The following is a 17,020-nucleotide window of genomic DNA, read 5'->3' on the forward strand; positions in this document are numbered from 1 at the left end:
CTCAAAACCGGGTGGGGAGGAAAAACTATTCGTGTCATACATACATTAAAATACAAACTAAAAATGGGTAAAAGAAAAAAAACAAACTGAAAAGTGGTTTAAAAAGGTTTTTAGTGTCAACACACCCCAGGCATCATTCTTAAAACAAAAAGGAAATAAGGAGCATTTTCTTTCTCGTGTACTTCTCTATAGTATTTTCCATAGCATATATTACTCTACTTTGAACCTATGTACACTACGGTGATGGGAGTCTGAGTTGATTAGTTTGGTTCTACAGCAAAGTGGAACGTCTACGCTATGACACGAGCACACATCCACAGCTGCGGGATGATGTCACTTGTGCTGGACCAATGAGGACGAGAGTAGCACATTGGGAGCGGTGATGATGTCATGAGGCAGCACTGTTAACGCTGCTTGGAGCTTTCTGATGGTCAAAATAAAAAAAATATTATAAAGTCACAGCACTTAGTATCATAAGCAAAATAAAGACGCTCGGTGCTTTCCTTTCTCTCTCTCTCTCTTTCTTTTAACGCTTTCCACTTCTGCAGCACCTAAAGAGAAAGCAACTGAGGGCAGTGAGGAGGGGTTTAAACTCCACCCGTCTGCTTCAGGCCATGAAGAAAGCAAGCCTCTCTTTCCTTGTCTAAGATTGATAAATAAATTAAAATATTGTCCCCTAAAACCCAAAGGTCCTATGTACAAGTACAAATCATTTTCTCTCTGTAACGCGGGGCGGGGGGGGGGCTGCAGAGCACTGCCACTTCTGCTGAGAGCAAACAGAGACGGGAGCTTTCCATTCCTATATAATATACCCTTTCTGGATAAACACATGCATACGTACTGGCAAGTGTATACAGCTTCTCTCTCTCTCGCACACACACACCCAGACATCTACACCCTCAACGTACACTGCTACTAATTCATGATAACTTCTCTTTCAACGAGACGATTGATTTCTTAGTGTTTCTGCCCCGTCTTGGAAGTACGGCGAGAAACAAGCTGAGGTTGTAGAGTGGAACAACTGTTCACCAGGAGGGTGCAGTGGACAGGAGGCACACTCCTCTGGGCAGTGACGGGGACTATTCAGAAAAGGGGTGAGAGGCTGTGGTGGGGGGAGGGGGTTTGAAGTCCTGTGCTGCTGGGCGGGTGAGAGGCTAGCAGGGGCTCATGTGTCCCAGGTCATCCGGTCTGTGCTCTCCAGGGACAGGGACTTGGTCTTGTGTGGCGAGGCCGGGCTGGGGGGGCTGCTGAAGGTGGAGCTGTTGGAAGCCGTGGAGTGACGGGGGGAGTCCGAGTCCTGGGGGAGACAGGAAGATGCAAATGAAGAAAGCAGAAGTTAGAGATGAAGTAAAACGGTGTGATTCTCTGTTTGGATCCAGGCTAAACTTGTACACACACACGATGCCTAGAATAAATTGTCCAACTGTCTTGTGTTTACCACCTCTGGGCACAGTAAACCAGACAAACATCACAGATTCAACACTTTTTAATCTACTGTGAGAAAACCTACAGCAGCCATCTGTTTCTCACAACACAATGTGGGTGGGCAGTTGTGATGATACACTCACAGATCCTGCAGTTTGTGTACTGAGGGGGGCGCTGCCCACCTACATTGTCTAAAAACTACGTGACACTGTCAGCCTTCACACCCATATTGATTTCCATCACTGAACAGTCATTTGAGCCACAGATGTGCATCAGGATTCACTCAAACCATTCAGCTGTTGGGATGTATCCAGTCCAATTTCTAATCAATCATTTTGGTGACATTATAAGTACAACAAGATTGTGGTGGAACCCTGAGCACAGACTACACAACATACTTATTGTGTGTCCTCCTGACCTGGATGTGCTCTGAACTGGACAGCTGACGGACAGAAACATGGGCAGGCTGTCAGGGAGCTGTGGAAGCCGACATGCTCTGTCACTGGTTGGGTGGGCAGCGGTGGAAAGGAGGATGCCACGTGGGCGAGCAGCAGCAGCAGCATTGCACCAGTCAGCAACCAACAACAATAACAGAGGCTGGGTGAGGGACAGACTGATGGTGCAGGTATGTCAGATGCTGCTATGAAGGGGCTGAGATGGTGCAGCAGGGGGGCTGTGGGACGGCGGATGTTCTCTGACACAACCTGTGTGTGTGTATTTGTTCTGAAGGCACCACATGCTACTGGAAGTGTCTGCTTATAAACACTGAAATGAGAGACTGTACTGCATGTGGGTGCACATTCAGTGCCACTGGTGTGTCTGGTGTGGACGATGCAGCTGTTGACATTACCTTCATCTTACTAAGCAGGGTCCTTAAAGCCCTTTTCAGATCGGGGGTCTTCTCCGACGGTGAGACCGCCTGCCACTGCAGAGGAGAGTTCAGACTCAGCGCCCAGCCCACAGACAACATGCTGGGGTGGGAGGGGGCAGGCAGGGAGGGCAGGGAACAGCTGGGTGGGGGTGGAGGGAGGCCAGTAATGGGGCAAAATGGAGCTGACAGCATCCAGGCTTATGGGCCATGACGATGTGGAGCCACAGGAAGATAGACAGGCGATTTGGGTGGATGGGGTAGAAGCACAAACACTAATGTTCCATTCCTGTCATTTTCTTTGTGTGATGAGTTTATAACCTACACTACTGAGGATATTTTTACAGCCTGTGCCCAGTTAGAGTTTAGGTCTTTACTACTTGCTCAAACTGTCAAAGGGACATGACAAACAGGCAGTGTCACGGTGCGTCCTTCACTCATTGGAGGCAACAACTAGCCGGGCCTCAACCTACAGGGAAGGCATTAACAGTCTGTACTGGGGGAGCAGGTGAGCGGCCTCTGTGGGCTGAATCAGCTCACTACATAGCGCTGATATCACAGATCAGAGGGAGCTAGTCAGTCTCAGAAGTGGGATGAGGTGAGAGGCTTGCACACAGAGCCCAGGATGTTTGTGACCGATGGGGCAGAGGGGGGAACAATGTCTAAAGGAAACAGTCATCATCTCCATCTGGACTTGTTCATACATAAAGTTGCATGTTCCGTCTGTATTTACTGACCTCTCTGTCAAACTGTGAGAGGGGGGCGTCACCACAGTCCATTCCTCCACCAGAGGACAGGGAGCTCTCAGAGGGGGAGGTCATGGTCTGACGTTTCGATGCATAGGTGCCCCCTGACAGGTCCCTGCGCAGTGCGCTGCCATTCTGGGAGGACGCGCCTAGAGGAGAGGGGGCTGACAGTTATAAATGATAAAGTTTACTGAAGTGTGTCTGGATCTGAGAGGCCCCCTGGGCTGCTGTTACTTACGTATGCCCAGTCCACTGCTGGCGCTCATGGAGCGGCCCGGCTCAGCCCGGGTCTTTGTGATGGAAGGGATGCTGACTGAACCACTGAAGCCGGCACGGCTCTCCTGCTGATTTAAAACACATACGCACACAAGACAGAGTCCAGTGCAGGAGACAAGAGTGAGGAGGGTGCACAGTGACACACTACACACAACTGAACAGAAATATGGCCAAAACGTGAATCACCAAGAAGGTTCATGCACGCATGCCGTGTAAATGCACAGCGGTTTGAGAGGGTGAGTGGAATTTATAGAACAGTACGACTTTGACGAGCTTCATTATGTAACTCAACTCAAAATAGGGGAAAACAGAAAGTAGACATCACTGAACAAGGAGGGACACCGTTCCTGTTCAAGCAGCAAGTCGACACACAGGCACAATTACCAACTGTTCCTCGTGTGTCTGTCTTTATACTTGTGCTTACATCCTTCACTTCTGTTCATGTGCTTCTGTTTACATGTGTGTGCGCCAGTGCACATAGCCAGGTTTTCCAGAATGTAGTGCATTTATCTGAATGTGTATAAACAGTACAGATGTGTGCGAGCACCATGGGCAGGTCTTTAAGGATCTGGATCCCATCTCCTGGTCCCATGTGGGCTACATGGTTGAAGTTGGTGGGATTGGAGATCAGCTTGTTCCTCATCTCTGGATCTCGCAGCATCTCTCTGGATCCCAAACACATGAGCAGAGCCACAAAACGGGTTAGAGGCAGACAGGGACTCAGAAGGCAAACCCACACACACTGGTCTCCCTGATTAAGCTCGTAAACTGTGGTGGAAAGTCTAAATGTCTAAAATGTGTTTAAGATTTGATTTCAAAGGCAGGTTCTTCAGTGGGCATTAGTTTCCATCTCCTGTCACAGTCCGTCTTCCCAACATGATAAGACTGTGGATTTTATTAGCTTTCCTCAGTGTTACAATACAGAGATGATGAAGAAAGTTCGTTTTCACAGCTAATACAATAAAACAATGTGTGACAAAAGCACACACAGGACAGGAAATGTTATGAACTGTGTGACAAAAGCACACACAGGACAGGAAGAATGAAACCAAACTGCTCTATGACGACAGATGTGGGCTGTGCTACCTCCTCTGCTGAAGCCGCTCTTCTTCAGGCACCCTGAAGGAGAAGCGTCTCTTGTTGTTCATGCTGCGCACCATCTGCTTCCTGCTGTTGTCTGATGTCTCCGGGACGACCAGCTCATCCCCCTCTGGAAGTCATAACAAAGCCACAGGCATGTTTACATCAGCAACTACAAAGCACTTCAGATTTCTTGGGTGGCTGAGTGGCATGTCAAACTGTCTACGGTTACTGAAGAAGCTACTGCACACATTGTACACGGTGGCGAGACAGAGTGAAGCGCTGAATTTAATAGCTGGTCAAACCTTATTTGGCTGCAAGAACTTCAAACAAGCGTTTCCTGTAGCTGCAGCTCAGACCTGCACAACATGCAGGAGGAGTGCCGAACCATTCTCCTTCCCACGACTGCTTCAGATGAGACATATTCTCAGGATGTCTGCTGTGAACGGCTCTCTGAGCTCATTCCACCACAACAGATCTGCTGACTTCATGTCTGGCTCTGACTGGGCTGCTCCAAGAGGAGGATTTACTGTTTGAAGTTGTTCTGTGGCAGATTTACTTCTTTGTTTAGAGTCATTGTCCAACTTCTACTAAGCTTCAGCTGGCAGACAGCCAGTAATGGCAGCTGTCCAGCGCCAGAGGCAGCAAATCATGGTGCTCCTCCACCTCTGGAATAATGTTAGGTTCACCTCTAGGGAGAGGAGCCACAGCACTGAACAGTCTGCATTACAAGACAGTGCACCTAACTGTAGGTCAATAACTATCTGAAGTCTCTGAGATGACTTTGTAACTCAAAACAACAATTATCATTACTGTTAGTCTTTTGAGATCTGGTTGTAATCAGGTGCTTCTCATGAATAACAAACTCAAAATGTTTGAGCATTTTTTACAAGCTCTAACCTCCACCCAGTCAATGAAACCTGGTTTCACTCCATGTTTGATCAACGCTGACCCAGTTAGCTTTAGTTGATTTCATTAGCCGAGGGGCTCACACACTTTATGCAGCTTGCAATGTCCAAGTTTTAATGATGTGTTCAGTATGGATGAGAACAGTACAATGATTAGTGTGATATTTGTTTGTTCATAACTGTAACTTAGATGAAGATCTGGCCAATAACAGATGAAGGGTTAGTGACAAAACTGTTCAAAATTCCATCTGTATCAGCAGCTTTACATGCTGCTGGAGCAACTGTAACACAGAGCAAAGGTCAGACATAATCCCTTGGCTTTCTGGATGATGCTTGACTTCACTGCGTCATCCTTGGCATTTTTGTAGCTTGTCACTGTGTGATATTTCACACAATGAACCTGTAAATTCTTACCGGCCATCTTGTTTCTAAAGTAGATAAGTCGGACCGTCTCCAGTCCCAGCAGGTTCAGAGAGCCGTCAATGTTCAGAGGTCGCACCTGAAGGGGGAATCAGAGGAGTCTATCATCAGTAAATGCTCAATACTACATTTTCATCCGTCTTCTTCCTAAAAATCCAACTGAATACTAAAAATCTGAGGTTCATCTTTTGATGTGACAGATTGGTGGTTACAAGAGAGAGAGATTACTATGACAAAAGAGCTAATTAATTTATTCCACCAGGTGGAGACAGAGACACCTCAGCTTTCTTCATTTGCTTCACATTTCATTTCTTTTCTGCTGAAGCTCGAGTCACCAGCACTGACCTTCTTGAGGGGGATGGTCTGAATCCACTCCATAGTATTGACATCAAACACATCGACAGCATTCTCACTGTATACTGACAGATAGGGAGCGTTGTAGCCTGGATAAAAGGAAACTTAAGGTCAGTTTCTCCCAGTATTTTAGCATCATCTCTGTCTGTGATTATTTATAATATATTCTTATTGATATGTCAGGATTTATATTATTTGTAACACTACATGCTACAATAGCAATTTCACCTCAATCATCTTAAATTAACATTAATTCCGTGACTTACATGCAGAGTTGGGCACAGCTGGCCACATCAGCTCCTGCTGACGTGACCTGCGGCCCTGGGAGTCCACATACACTGCAATGGCGCTGAAGCACAGCAGCAGCTCTTTGCTGGAAATCTCCACAGCACAGAGGGCATCCAGGCTCTGCTGAGGGATAAAGGCCAGGGTGTGGTCCTCCTGGTGGAGCAGGCTGACTGGGGACACATCACCATGGACACTGCGGAGGATATCAGAAATATGGAGTCAGATTTATTCAATTAAATGTACCCATTATTTGTGAATGAATAAATAATCTTAATATTACATAATTAAAACCACTACAGACAACGCTCCACAGTATCTACACCACATGATAAACAGAATACCTGTAGCGGGTGAAGCCAGACTGATAGCCCACATACAGACGCTCACTGAGCAGACCCATCCACTGAACAGGCCCTGGGGCCTGCAGCTCCCGCAGCCGACGGTGGCGCGTTTTACTTTTATTCACCTGAGGGACAAATTGGCAAATGCTTCTTTTACAAGCTTATGTACTGGGTAAAAAGAAGAAATACTATATCATATTATGAAGTGGGGGAAGGTAAAGAAATGTGCTGATCTGAATCCAAGACAGCCTTTAAAATGCATCTGAAGAGACACAATAAATCATTTTGTGAGCATGATTTAGATCTCTATGCGATCTCGGCCTCACGTACTTCTGCCATGCTTGCATTAGCAGGGAGTAGCCTTGCATCAAACAAAGCACTCCCCCTTTCCTCGCTATGCTGCATTTGCAAATAGCAGGCTGTAGATCAGGGGGGGCCAATTCCAGTCCTCGAGGGCCGCCGTCCTGCTTGTTTTCCAACTATCCCTGCCTGACCTGCTGCTGATTACCTGGCTCAGGTGTGTTCAGCCATCTTAGATGAAAGTGGAGTGAGGAAAGATAAAGTGAATTGGTATCTTCCAGCAGCAGGTCAGGCAGGGATAGTTGGAAAACAAGCAGGACAGAAGCCTTCGAAGACTGGAATCACCCACCCCTGTGTTACATCATGTGACGAACTGTAGACAGGAAGCGAAGACTGATTCAAAAACAAATCCAATATGTTTGACATTATGAAAGATATTCTGTGCCCTCCTGCAATGACTTTTCCAACGCCGTGCTGCCTGCACTGTAGACCTAGTGCTGAATAGCAGTTGAAGCAGAAATAAATCACTTTGTGGTTATTAGTTCCAGTTACTGGTTAACGCAGCATAGCGAGGAAAAGGGAGCGCTTGGTTTGATGCAAGGGATCTCACTGCTAATGGAAACAGGGCAGAATCATTGTCATGTGAGACTGAGATTGCACAGGAATCTAAATCACACTCATAGAACAATTTATCGTGCGGCCCTAGTTTCTCGGCAACCAATGTCAAGGTGCCGTTGATCAAAGGGTGTTCATTAAACAGGGAAGGCCAAGGAAAAGTAGCCCGTGTACTCGAGAGCGTATTGGAGGCAGGGTACTTTTCCGTGGCCCACCCTGTATTATCCAGCTACATAAATGAGTTGGTTTTTCTGACCTCATAGCATATGACTTGTCTCTTCATGGCCACGCACAGGCAGGTGACTGAGCTGTTGCGGACGGGGCCAGAGACGATGGTCTGGCAGCCTTTTGTCTCAGCCAGCTTGTAGGACTCGGTCTCACGTCCGTCCAGGGCCTGTGTGGGGAAGAGGCGGACATGGCGGTTCCTGCCAGAGATGACAGCCAGAAGCTGCTCCTGGGGAATCAAGTCAATGTGGTGCACCTTCTTGTTGTCTCCAACCCGGATTATTTCTGAGGAGTTATAAAAGAGGGGCAGATAAGGAGAGAGAAGGGAAGTGGTGAAGATACAAGAGAAATAAAAACAGTTCTGGGGGTGGCATAAAATCATGTCATTGATCTGCCTACTGTATCAACGTAAACCCGTTTAAAACAGCATAGCTTTCAAGTGGCTCTTACCATCTTTGGTGACATGGATGACAAAGAGGCCTTCCTCATTGCCCAGGGCAATACGCTCGTGGTCTGGGGATGAAGCAGATAAAAGTCAATTGCTATATTTCAGTGCCAAGAAGGAGACAGAAAAGGGCCGTCTGTACAAAAAAGGTTCCAATCTGCTAGTTTCTATTTTCATAACATGTTGGACTCTGGACTATCAGGCCTGGAGGGCTAATCCTGTCTGAATGGTTATCTGTGAAAATAGCTCTGTCTGGAGCAGCTAATTATAGCTGCAAATACCCAAACAAGGAAGTATTTAATTTGGAAATAACTCAATTCAGATGGCAAGACGATAAAAAGAGACAACACTGACATATTTCAGCTGCTTCCTCTAATACCTCCTGCAGTTCTAGTGTTACTGGTACTGTATGTTTTGAACTGGAGTGTGAATGCTGAATGCCCACCGATGATAGCAGCAGACTGAGTCGTCTTGATGAGCGGCAGGGTGCTGTCGTAGGCCTCCTTGGGGACATAGACAAAGCGCTCCTTGAGCTTGTTTTTCTTGAGGATGCGATGGAGCTCATTGAGAAGGCCCACCCACTTGTTCCTCTCCTGGTCGCTGTCGGCCAGGATCAAGATGGAGGGTTTGTGGCTGCTGGAGGGGGAGAGCTGGGACGCTGTCACCTAGAGGACAGAAAAGGGGCAAGTGAAAGGTGACATTAGATGTTGAATAGCATTTCTGAATATGTTGATATTTGGATGATTTTGAAATGTTTGGCCACAGAAAATCAAGAGAACATACCCTGAATATGCAGGGAACGTCCTTTCGGTTGGCATGGATGACATCAGAGGCCAGGACAGAGCTGACGGAAAACTCTTCATCCCTGTATGACAGGAATGAGATGGAAGGTCAGACATGCAGGACAGAGTTGCAATGATTCCTCTATTATCTGCAAGTAATTTTTTTTTCTCTAGTAGAAAACATTCTCTAGTTTCACCTTTTCTCTCGCTCGCTCTATATCTATATACACTTTTTTTTTTTTTTTACCTCATATCTATGACTTGGCTGACTACTACACTTGGTTGTGTAGCTTTTCCTTCTCCCAGTTCATAGAGGAACAGTTTAAAGTCACACACCACAGCCATCGCCCTCTGCCAACCCTTCTTCACCCCTGTTGGTTTGGGCACCTAGGAAGGACAGGCACAATTTAGTGTTTTACCACAAGAACCAACAAAAAGATTCTTGAAAAAATATCTTCTAGTGTCTTAAATGTAAACGCGTCCATGGAGAATATTACCATTAAAACAAGAAGCTTATTTGCCACTTGGGGCATCTGTACTTGGGTATGATCAGTTAACACGTGTCAACCAAAAGACATATTTCATGGAAACTTTGTGTGAGAGTAAGAAGAAAACAGTGAGAGCGAAAGCAAAGGCTTACTTGCCATAAACAATTTATGGCAGGGTCTCCAAGCATTTGCCTTCTTCATTCATCTGACTATTACTGTACCAAATCACTGTCTGAGGCCAAAGACAAAACCTGTGTCAGTCTCACTCACCCTCACGTGCCCTTCATATGCAGTACCAATACCCCTCTGGGGGTCGATACCCAGGGGACCCTTGGTCTGGTCCTGGGGTACGGGACACACAGCCGGAGCCTTGTCTGCACAAGTTACATGGCAGGAGAAGTTACACACTGGGCAAAGAGAGAGAGGGAGACAAGATGGAGAAGAATGAGAGGTTTGACAGGTCAATCATCACAATGTACAATTAACAAAAAGGCAAATTAACTTTGTAGTTTTCATCTTTAAGCTCGATGGATATTTGTTAAAATTTTACATAGGAATATACTGTATGAACTAAAGTCAAAGATTTTGGGTGAGTCATACAAATTCAGTGGTGTCTACAAGATGAAATCAGAGCTGGCCAAACACAGCTTACAAGGTTAGATCCTACATATTGTATTTTCCTTCACAGCCCTCTCTCTTCCCCTGCTGCTAGCCCTGTCCTTACCTTCACAGGTGCAACCCTGACGTATCAGCCCCACCATGAGAGAAGTGCACTGGTTACACTTGGTCGGCGTGTTAAATGACTTCACCACAAACTGATGTGCTTTGGGCTGTTGAGAGCACAAGTGAACAAAAGAAGCACTCTGTTGTTATTAAACATAACATGAGGACACTGTGGAAAAGCTGTCCAACAACCAAGTGCGACTCTACGGAAAAATGTCTAACCTTGGGTGAGGAGCGTCCAATACTGCCGTACCCTCCTGATCGCATGGTCGGGGTCTGGACTGTACGAGGAGGGTGGTCTATCAACTTTATGAGAAAACACACAAAAAAAATTAAGCGCTGACAAGACATCACTGCATCTTGGCTGTGATTCTGACTGAGTGACATAAGCCTTGGTTACCAGCTTCCCAAGAAGAACAAGCTAGGACAAGAAATTTTACAAGGTAACCACAAGTTATTTGAAAGTCCTGCTGTAGTCACACAGTCTGCTAGCGGAATACCAGCCTCTATACAAAAATAACCGAGTTTCTTGCTCAGACTTCTGAATTGACTGACCTCTATGGGCTCCACATCACTGGCCATGGAGGGTGAACGTGAGCGGGACTTCAGGAGAGATTTAGGGTCATCTTCCCGAGACGGAGTGTTAGATGGAGTGAAGTTATCCATTGAGTCCACCTGAGGGGAGAGAGAGAGGGAGGAGGAGAGAAGAAAGGGACAAATAAAAACAAAGTGAGGAAGGAAGACAAAAAAGGGAAATGGGAATATATGAGAAGAGAATGAGGATGGCGATGAATCAGAAGGACAGAGGAAGATGGGTAGAGGGTGAGAAGGAGACAGGAAAAGAAGTGGAGTGTTAGTTAAACAAAACAACCCACAGAATAATATGCAGTGCTGTGCTTAGGGAGAAGGGCGAGCACCATGATACATAAACAGAAGACAGAATAAAGTGATATGCTACAAGGTAAACTGACCACAGCTTTATTACACACCATGCATTATAACAGATGGAGACATCACAGCCCACTGGCCATTTATTCAACACACCACACGTATACACCATGCATGGCCATTCACAAAGCTTTCCCAAGGAAATAAAAAAAATAAAAAACACAAACAATAACACACACAGGCAGCACATGTAGCAACACCCATGTGATGTAAACATTAATGCCTTTAAAAAAAACATCCACCAAAAAGGCCGTTTCCCAGCCCCTACCATGCAACCAGACAGCCACAGCAGACACACACAGGAAACGCACGCACAAACTAAGGACAAGACAGCACACAGGAAATGCACGCACAAACTAAGGACAAGACAGCACATTTAGAAAGGCTCAATGACAGCAATCACAGAGCGCTGTGATGGTGCTTACACGTCTGCCTTTGCTAGTTGGGCCAACGGATGGCGAGCGCTTCAGTGGCAGGAGGAGAGGCAAAGAGTGACAAAGACACAAAGACGAGTATCAGAAAGACTGCCTAACAGAGCTGAACACACACATTTGGACAGACTGAAGGAGAGACATGAAAATGGTAACAGAAGCCTGCATTACACTGGACCAGTGCTTCCCAGCCTTTTTTTGTCTGATGTAAGGTTACCTCAAGTGCCTGTTCATGGGCAAATATGTTCCTTTACCCTATGTAGGTCATAAGCTGAATGTTTTTTAACACTTTAAACTGTATAGAAGTACATACTGTTCTGATATGTTAATATAACCATCAAACATTACTGTGCTACAACTGATTCTGGTTAATGTGCAGCTTAGTCCTTATTGTAAACTTACTGAAGATCACACCAATTTGTAATCCTGTTTGGTGGTTTATTTTGTCCCTAACAAATACAAATATACTGCATTTCTTTAAATGAATCACAATTTTTCTATTTTAATTTACTTAGTTGATTTCAGTTGAGGTAATTAGTTGAGCTTTCCATGTACCCACTGACACAGCACCCAGGGCAATTACTGTACCACTGGCTGGGAATCACTGCGTTAGACTACTATATGTCCACCAGGGTTGAACTGAGGACAGAGGGTGAAGACAGTGGACGGGTGCTGATGGAAAAAAAACACACGTCATAGCGAGTGAGCAGCTTGGGGTAGTCACTACAGAGTACAATAACAATTCGAAAAAATACACGTCATGGCGAGTGAGCAGCTTGGGATAGTCACTACAGAGTACAATAACAATTCAAGTTCCCTCCCTGGCTGAACAATGATAAACATTGGCTGGAGGGTTTAAAAATATACTTTGTGCTTCTATTCAGCCCGATTCCTAGCACTAGAAGTTAAGTAGAGCCATGCCACTAGCCAGCAAGGACCGGCAAGCACCTGAGTACAGGGGCAGCAGCACACTGCAAAATATGTCCACCTTATTAAGATTTTGTATTCAATAGTATCTCTAATTATTAAAGCACCAGATTTTTCTTAAAGCAATAAACTAAACTGCTGTATTACAATGTTAAAAACACTATGTGCTGGAAAATAATCAAATCAACTTTGTCAATTTACAAATCTTTCATTTTGTTTTAGGAAGTTCAACCTTGTTAAAGTGACAGGACTGACATGTTTGGCAGTGGATCTACTCTTCCTCATAGTTGGACTGATGCAGTAGCACACACATGTACTCACACAGCTACAGTGGGTACACTGACACATCTACACTGTCTACACGTCTCAGCCAGTACCAAGATAAACTTACGTCTTCCCAAAACTCAATTAAAGAGGATGAGGATGAGGAATAAGAGTCCTGAAGAATGAAGCAAGAAAACAACCAAAAAACAGAACAGAACAGAAAAATACAGATCTGGGAAAACGTGTGCAAACAAATTTAAAAAAATAAAAGAGGAGCATGAAGACACAGCTGAGCTATAACAAATGAACTGCTCATGGTCATAGATTTCATATTTTTAATTGCACACAGACATATGGTTGATCACATCAAGTATCAGCTCCGTAAGGATTTTTTTCATCAATACTTACATCAAACTGGTCAAGCGCTGAGGTCGGGGCATTGAGAAAGGCTAAGAAGGAATTCTGGGAATCCTGGTGCTTGACACCTAAACGCAACAAATAGCACAACTATGGTTGAGCAGGTGATATATTAAAACATCAAACGGTGACGTAAACAGTTTCCAAGAACTGGGGGGAGCGGCCATCCAACCGTCAGCAGCCAATGTACAGAGAGAAACTATACACTTTAATAACTGTATTATCACATACATTTTTAGATGCAGTAGAATATAAAATACATATGCTAACACTTGTGTCCCTGAAAACAATTACTACCACATCATTCTTTGTACATTTTACTACTGACAAGAAAATGATATATCTTTACCCCTGCGTAGCCGCAGCTCCTCTGTCTCCTTTTTCAGCCTGTCAATCTCAGCCAGGAGTTCCTGGTTTTTACTCTCCACCTCCTGTAGTTTACTGTGCGTCAGAGACAATAATGCATCAGATAATAACCAGAGGTTTGGACAGATATTTTCTGGAATACTGAACACATACAAATATAACAGTTTTGTGGTTCCCTACCATTCTGTGGAGATATTGTTGGCCTTGACCTTGTTCAGTTCATCCTGAATGCCCTGCTTGGCCCTGATCTCAGCGTCCAGGGCAGACTGCAGCTCCAAACGGGCCGACATGTCCAGCTTGGCGAAGCGGCGCATCTTCCACGGCATGTCCTGAAACAGAGAGAAGTTAGTTACTGTAGTGATGAAAACTGGAGCCCAAAGGAGAAATGACATGTGATCCAATCCATCACAACTATTACTATAGTTACTTCTAATTACTGTACTATGGACTTGCCACCCATTATCAATCCGAATATGAAAGAGAGGCAAAAACCTTAATTTAATTATCCTAGAAAAACACACCTCATAGCATTGCAGTGGTTTTAATTTCACAGGTCATAATCACAGAATACTTGCATATCGTCAATAACACTGCATTTTACTGCCTCACCAGCTGAAAACTGTTTGTTTGTATTTTACCGTGGCTCTCGCTCCTAAGCTGGTGTTTCTCAGTCCCTCCAACTCCTCAGTCATCTTAGTGGCCAGAGCCTGCAGGTAGCCCCGAGCATCCTTCTCATCACTCACCCTGTATAAAACGCACACCAATGCACATACTTTCTTTACTATAGAGAAAGGCTGGGCAATTAATCAAGTCTTATTTTCAATTACAATTTTGGCTTCCAAAGATTATTAAAACAAAATAGTTGAAATAAAATTATTATTGTGCCAAACTCCATTTCGCAATGATGCTCTCGTTTTATCATGTGTTGTAAATCCAGCGCACCCCTGGAACACTCTCCATCCGTATTTTTTGCTAGCACCGGTGAAGTGAAACATTACCCAGGTTGACAACACCTAAGCTTGTTACTGTACGTGCTAAAGCAAACAAACTTGTATGTAAATGAGAGGGAGAGAGCGGTGTATGGCTGTGCTGAGCAGAATCTTTAGGTTATGACAAGCAACATTTTATTTGTAAAATAAAGAAATGCAGAGTAATAGCCTAAGTAATTGCTCTGAACTGTCAATCACAATTAGGTAGGTAAAAACCTTAATTTGTTTTTTAGTTGAACTGTATTTAAAGTTAAAGATGCCCCACTGTTTAAAGACAAGTTTTTTTCTTAAAGTACAACAAATGCATAATGTTTTCAAAGTCAATGCAGAATCACGTTAAATAATCGTGTTTAGCATTTGTGCCATAACCATGCAGCCCTACTATACAGTACAGGGATGTGATGTCCTACTTTATCCACTGCAGCAGCACATCATCTCCACTAGGGGGCAACATCAATCACTGAATTCCTCTAAAAGTATATTTCAGACTCTACATTTGTGTGTGTATTGGTGTATGTGTAGTTCTGTTTCTGGATGAATGTACTGAGTGTGTGGTATGCGAGCTATGTGTAGACCCCAGGCTTGTCCAACTGAGAGAGGCTGAGCAACTGGCGAAGTGTCAGCTGCAAAGGGAAGTGATCTGAGAGGAAGGGAGGGTCAAATAGCTCTAAGATCTTAAGAGGTATGTGAGAAATACACAACTAATACTATACGGAGGAACCCAATACACTACGAGACAACAGTGAGTGTGTGTGCATCTGTATCCTCTTTATGAGCCAGCTTTCAGTTTGGCTATGGCATCAATGAGAAAGAATATGGCTCAGAAAAAGATTTAGGACAGGTGAGAATGTTACTTTATGCATGTTATGTGTTTAACTGTGTGTGTGTGTCTTACCATTGAATAATTTCTGTGATCTGGGCCTCCCAGTGAGCTACACTCTCCTTTTTGTCAGCCAGCTCCCTCATCTCGTCCTCCAGCTGCCGGTTGGAGCTGCTCACCCTCTCAAACGTACTTGCCAGCTAAAGGAATACCACCACACACACACACAAACACACACACGGAAAGAAAACTAATCTTATTAAAGATCATATTAAAAAGCATAGCTGTCATTAGAAAACCTGAGACTTGATAAATGGATTCCTAAACTGTCTGCTAATGTGCATGTTGTTAATAAACTAGTACTGTCTAATGAGTCTAAGAGGTTAGCCTCCTGTGTGACAACAAAGGCGCTGTCAACTGTGACAACTGGTTCAATAAATATTGATCGATTCACATCAGAAGGTTTTCCTGAATTCTTTAATATGAGAGGTGTGTGAAGAGTTAAGTGACATCATTACAAGTCTGCCCTACTGTTTGCTTTTTGAGCATGCTTTTGGTGTCCTGAAGCTGTCAAGACTATGTTGTAATGAGAAAGCTAATACCATCATTTAGGGATGGAGGAACTCTGGTTGGAACTAGTGAGGTTTCATTGTTATGGTGGAGTCATTGGAACGTTTTATGCATGTAGCTAAGAAGCTAAAAACAGTCTTCGGGGTCCAGCTTTGCCTGTAAAGATAAGCGATATGCCAGCTGATATAAAAGCATTGTAGACAGCTGGACTCATTAATATAGCAGCTTATCCGCTTGCATGACACAAATCTCAAAAATGTGGCTGAGTCCAATCAAATGCAGGATGTTCTACATATGGATCAGAATTGGATCGGCTCTATTCTGGCCGATACCGACCCCCACTATCAGATTGGGACATCTCTACTTTTGTTTCATATTGTTTTGCAGTTGCTCTCCAATTCTGCAGCTAGTAATCAACATGTCTGAAGTATTTCTGAGGACAGGCAAGATAATGAAATAAGTGTCATTGTTTTGTAGAAGGCTCTAAGTCACTGAAATAAACAACCTGTAATGGTTTTGCAGTGATTGAAATCACTCATACGACAACATTTAAGTGTAACAAGCCTGCGAATGCAGACACCTCATCAGAAACACATTGTATAGTATGGTTTAAATATATATAGTGTCTTGATTTTGCTGCTAAGCAAACTGTGCTGAGATTCAGTGTCTCTTTTCAAAGATAAGACTAGTCCAACAACATTTTCAGACAGTCCAAATGTATTGAAGAACTTTTTTTGTGCAAACACTACAATGCAGACAGATCTAATCTGCTGTAAGATTTAGCTTTTAGAAGTATATTTTTTCCATATGTGAAATAACACAACATTAAACAGCCAGCAGTGAGCTATCTTTCCAGTATACACACATCCATATTCTCCCCATTTCAGCAAGCTAGTTTTTTGAGCAATTAAAAGAAGACATTTTTCCATGTGCCTTCCACTTCTAAAATAATGTTCACATTGCAAGCCTTTTTGAACTTCCAAAAGACATTTCCAAAGTCAACA

At 44.2% G+C, this 17,020-nt stretch overlaps 1 protein-coding gene across 3 annotated transcripts in view; it reads right to left on the reverse strand.

The window, feature by feature from the left end:
• Positions 1-735: 735 nt before the first annotated feature.
• The window catches only part of cdc42bpab (CDC42 binding protein kinase alpha (DMPK-like) b), a 78,117-nt gene continuing 61,832 nt past the window's right edge, over positions 736-17,020 (reverse strand). For 2 of the 3 annotated variants that reach the window (XM_020616946.1, XM_020616948.1), the window contains exons 19-42: positions 15,522-15,646; positions 14,276-14,381; positions 13,818-13,966; positions 13,621-13,712; positions 13,263-13,339; positions 11,658-11,696; positions 10,840-10,959; positions 10,507-10,590; positions 10,286-10,391; positions 9,832-9,968; positions 9,321-9,460; positions 9,075-9,156; positions 8,737-8,956; positions 8,297-8,359; positions 7,878-8,131; positions 6,707-6,831; positions 6,344-6,558; positions 6,069-6,166; positions 5,718-5,802; positions 4,402-4,525; positions 3,863-3,980; positions 3,278-3,380; positions 3,031-3,188; positions 736-1,297 (exon numbers count right to left, since the gene is read on the reverse strand). In XM_020616946.1, coding sequence (XP_020472602.1) covers positions 1,166-1,297; positions 3,031-3,188; positions 3,278-3,380; positions 3,863-3,980; positions 4,402-4,525; positions 5,718-5,802; positions 6,069-6,166; positions 6,344-6,558; positions 6,707-6,831; positions 7,878-8,131; positions 8,297-8,359; positions 8,737-8,956; positions 9,075-9,156; positions 9,321-9,460; positions 9,832-9,968; positions 10,286-10,391; positions 10,507-10,590; positions 10,840-10,959; positions 11,658-11,696; positions 13,263-13,339; positions 13,621-13,712; positions 13,818-13,966; positions 14,276-14,381; positions 15,522-15,646 — 2,952 coding nt within the window. In that variant the 3' untranslated portion in view covers positions 736-1,165. The remainder of the gene's footprint in view (positions 1,298-3,030; positions 3,189-3,277; positions 3,381-3,862; positions 3,981-4,401; positions 4,526-5,717; positions 5,803-6,068; positions 6,167-6,343; positions 6,559-6,706; positions 6,832-7,877; positions 8,132-8,296; positions 8,360-8,736; positions 8,957-9,074; positions 9,157-9,320; positions 9,461-9,831; positions 9,969-10,285; positions 10,392-10,506; positions 10,591-10,839; positions 10,960-11,657; positions 11,697-13,262; positions 13,340-13,620; positions 13,713-13,817; positions 13,967-14,275; positions 14,382-15,521; positions 15,647-17,020) is intronic. The other variant, XM_020616947.1, reaches the window with a different exon arrangement.

The sequence above is a fragment of the Monopterus albus genome, unplaced genomic scaffold (genome assembly GCF_001952655.1).
Source record: "Monopterus albus unplaced genomic scaffold, M_albus_1.0 scaffold182.1, whole genome shotgun sequence".
NCBI lineage: Eukaryota > Metazoa > Chordata > Actinopteri > Synbranchiformes > Synbranchidae > Monopterus > Monopterus albus.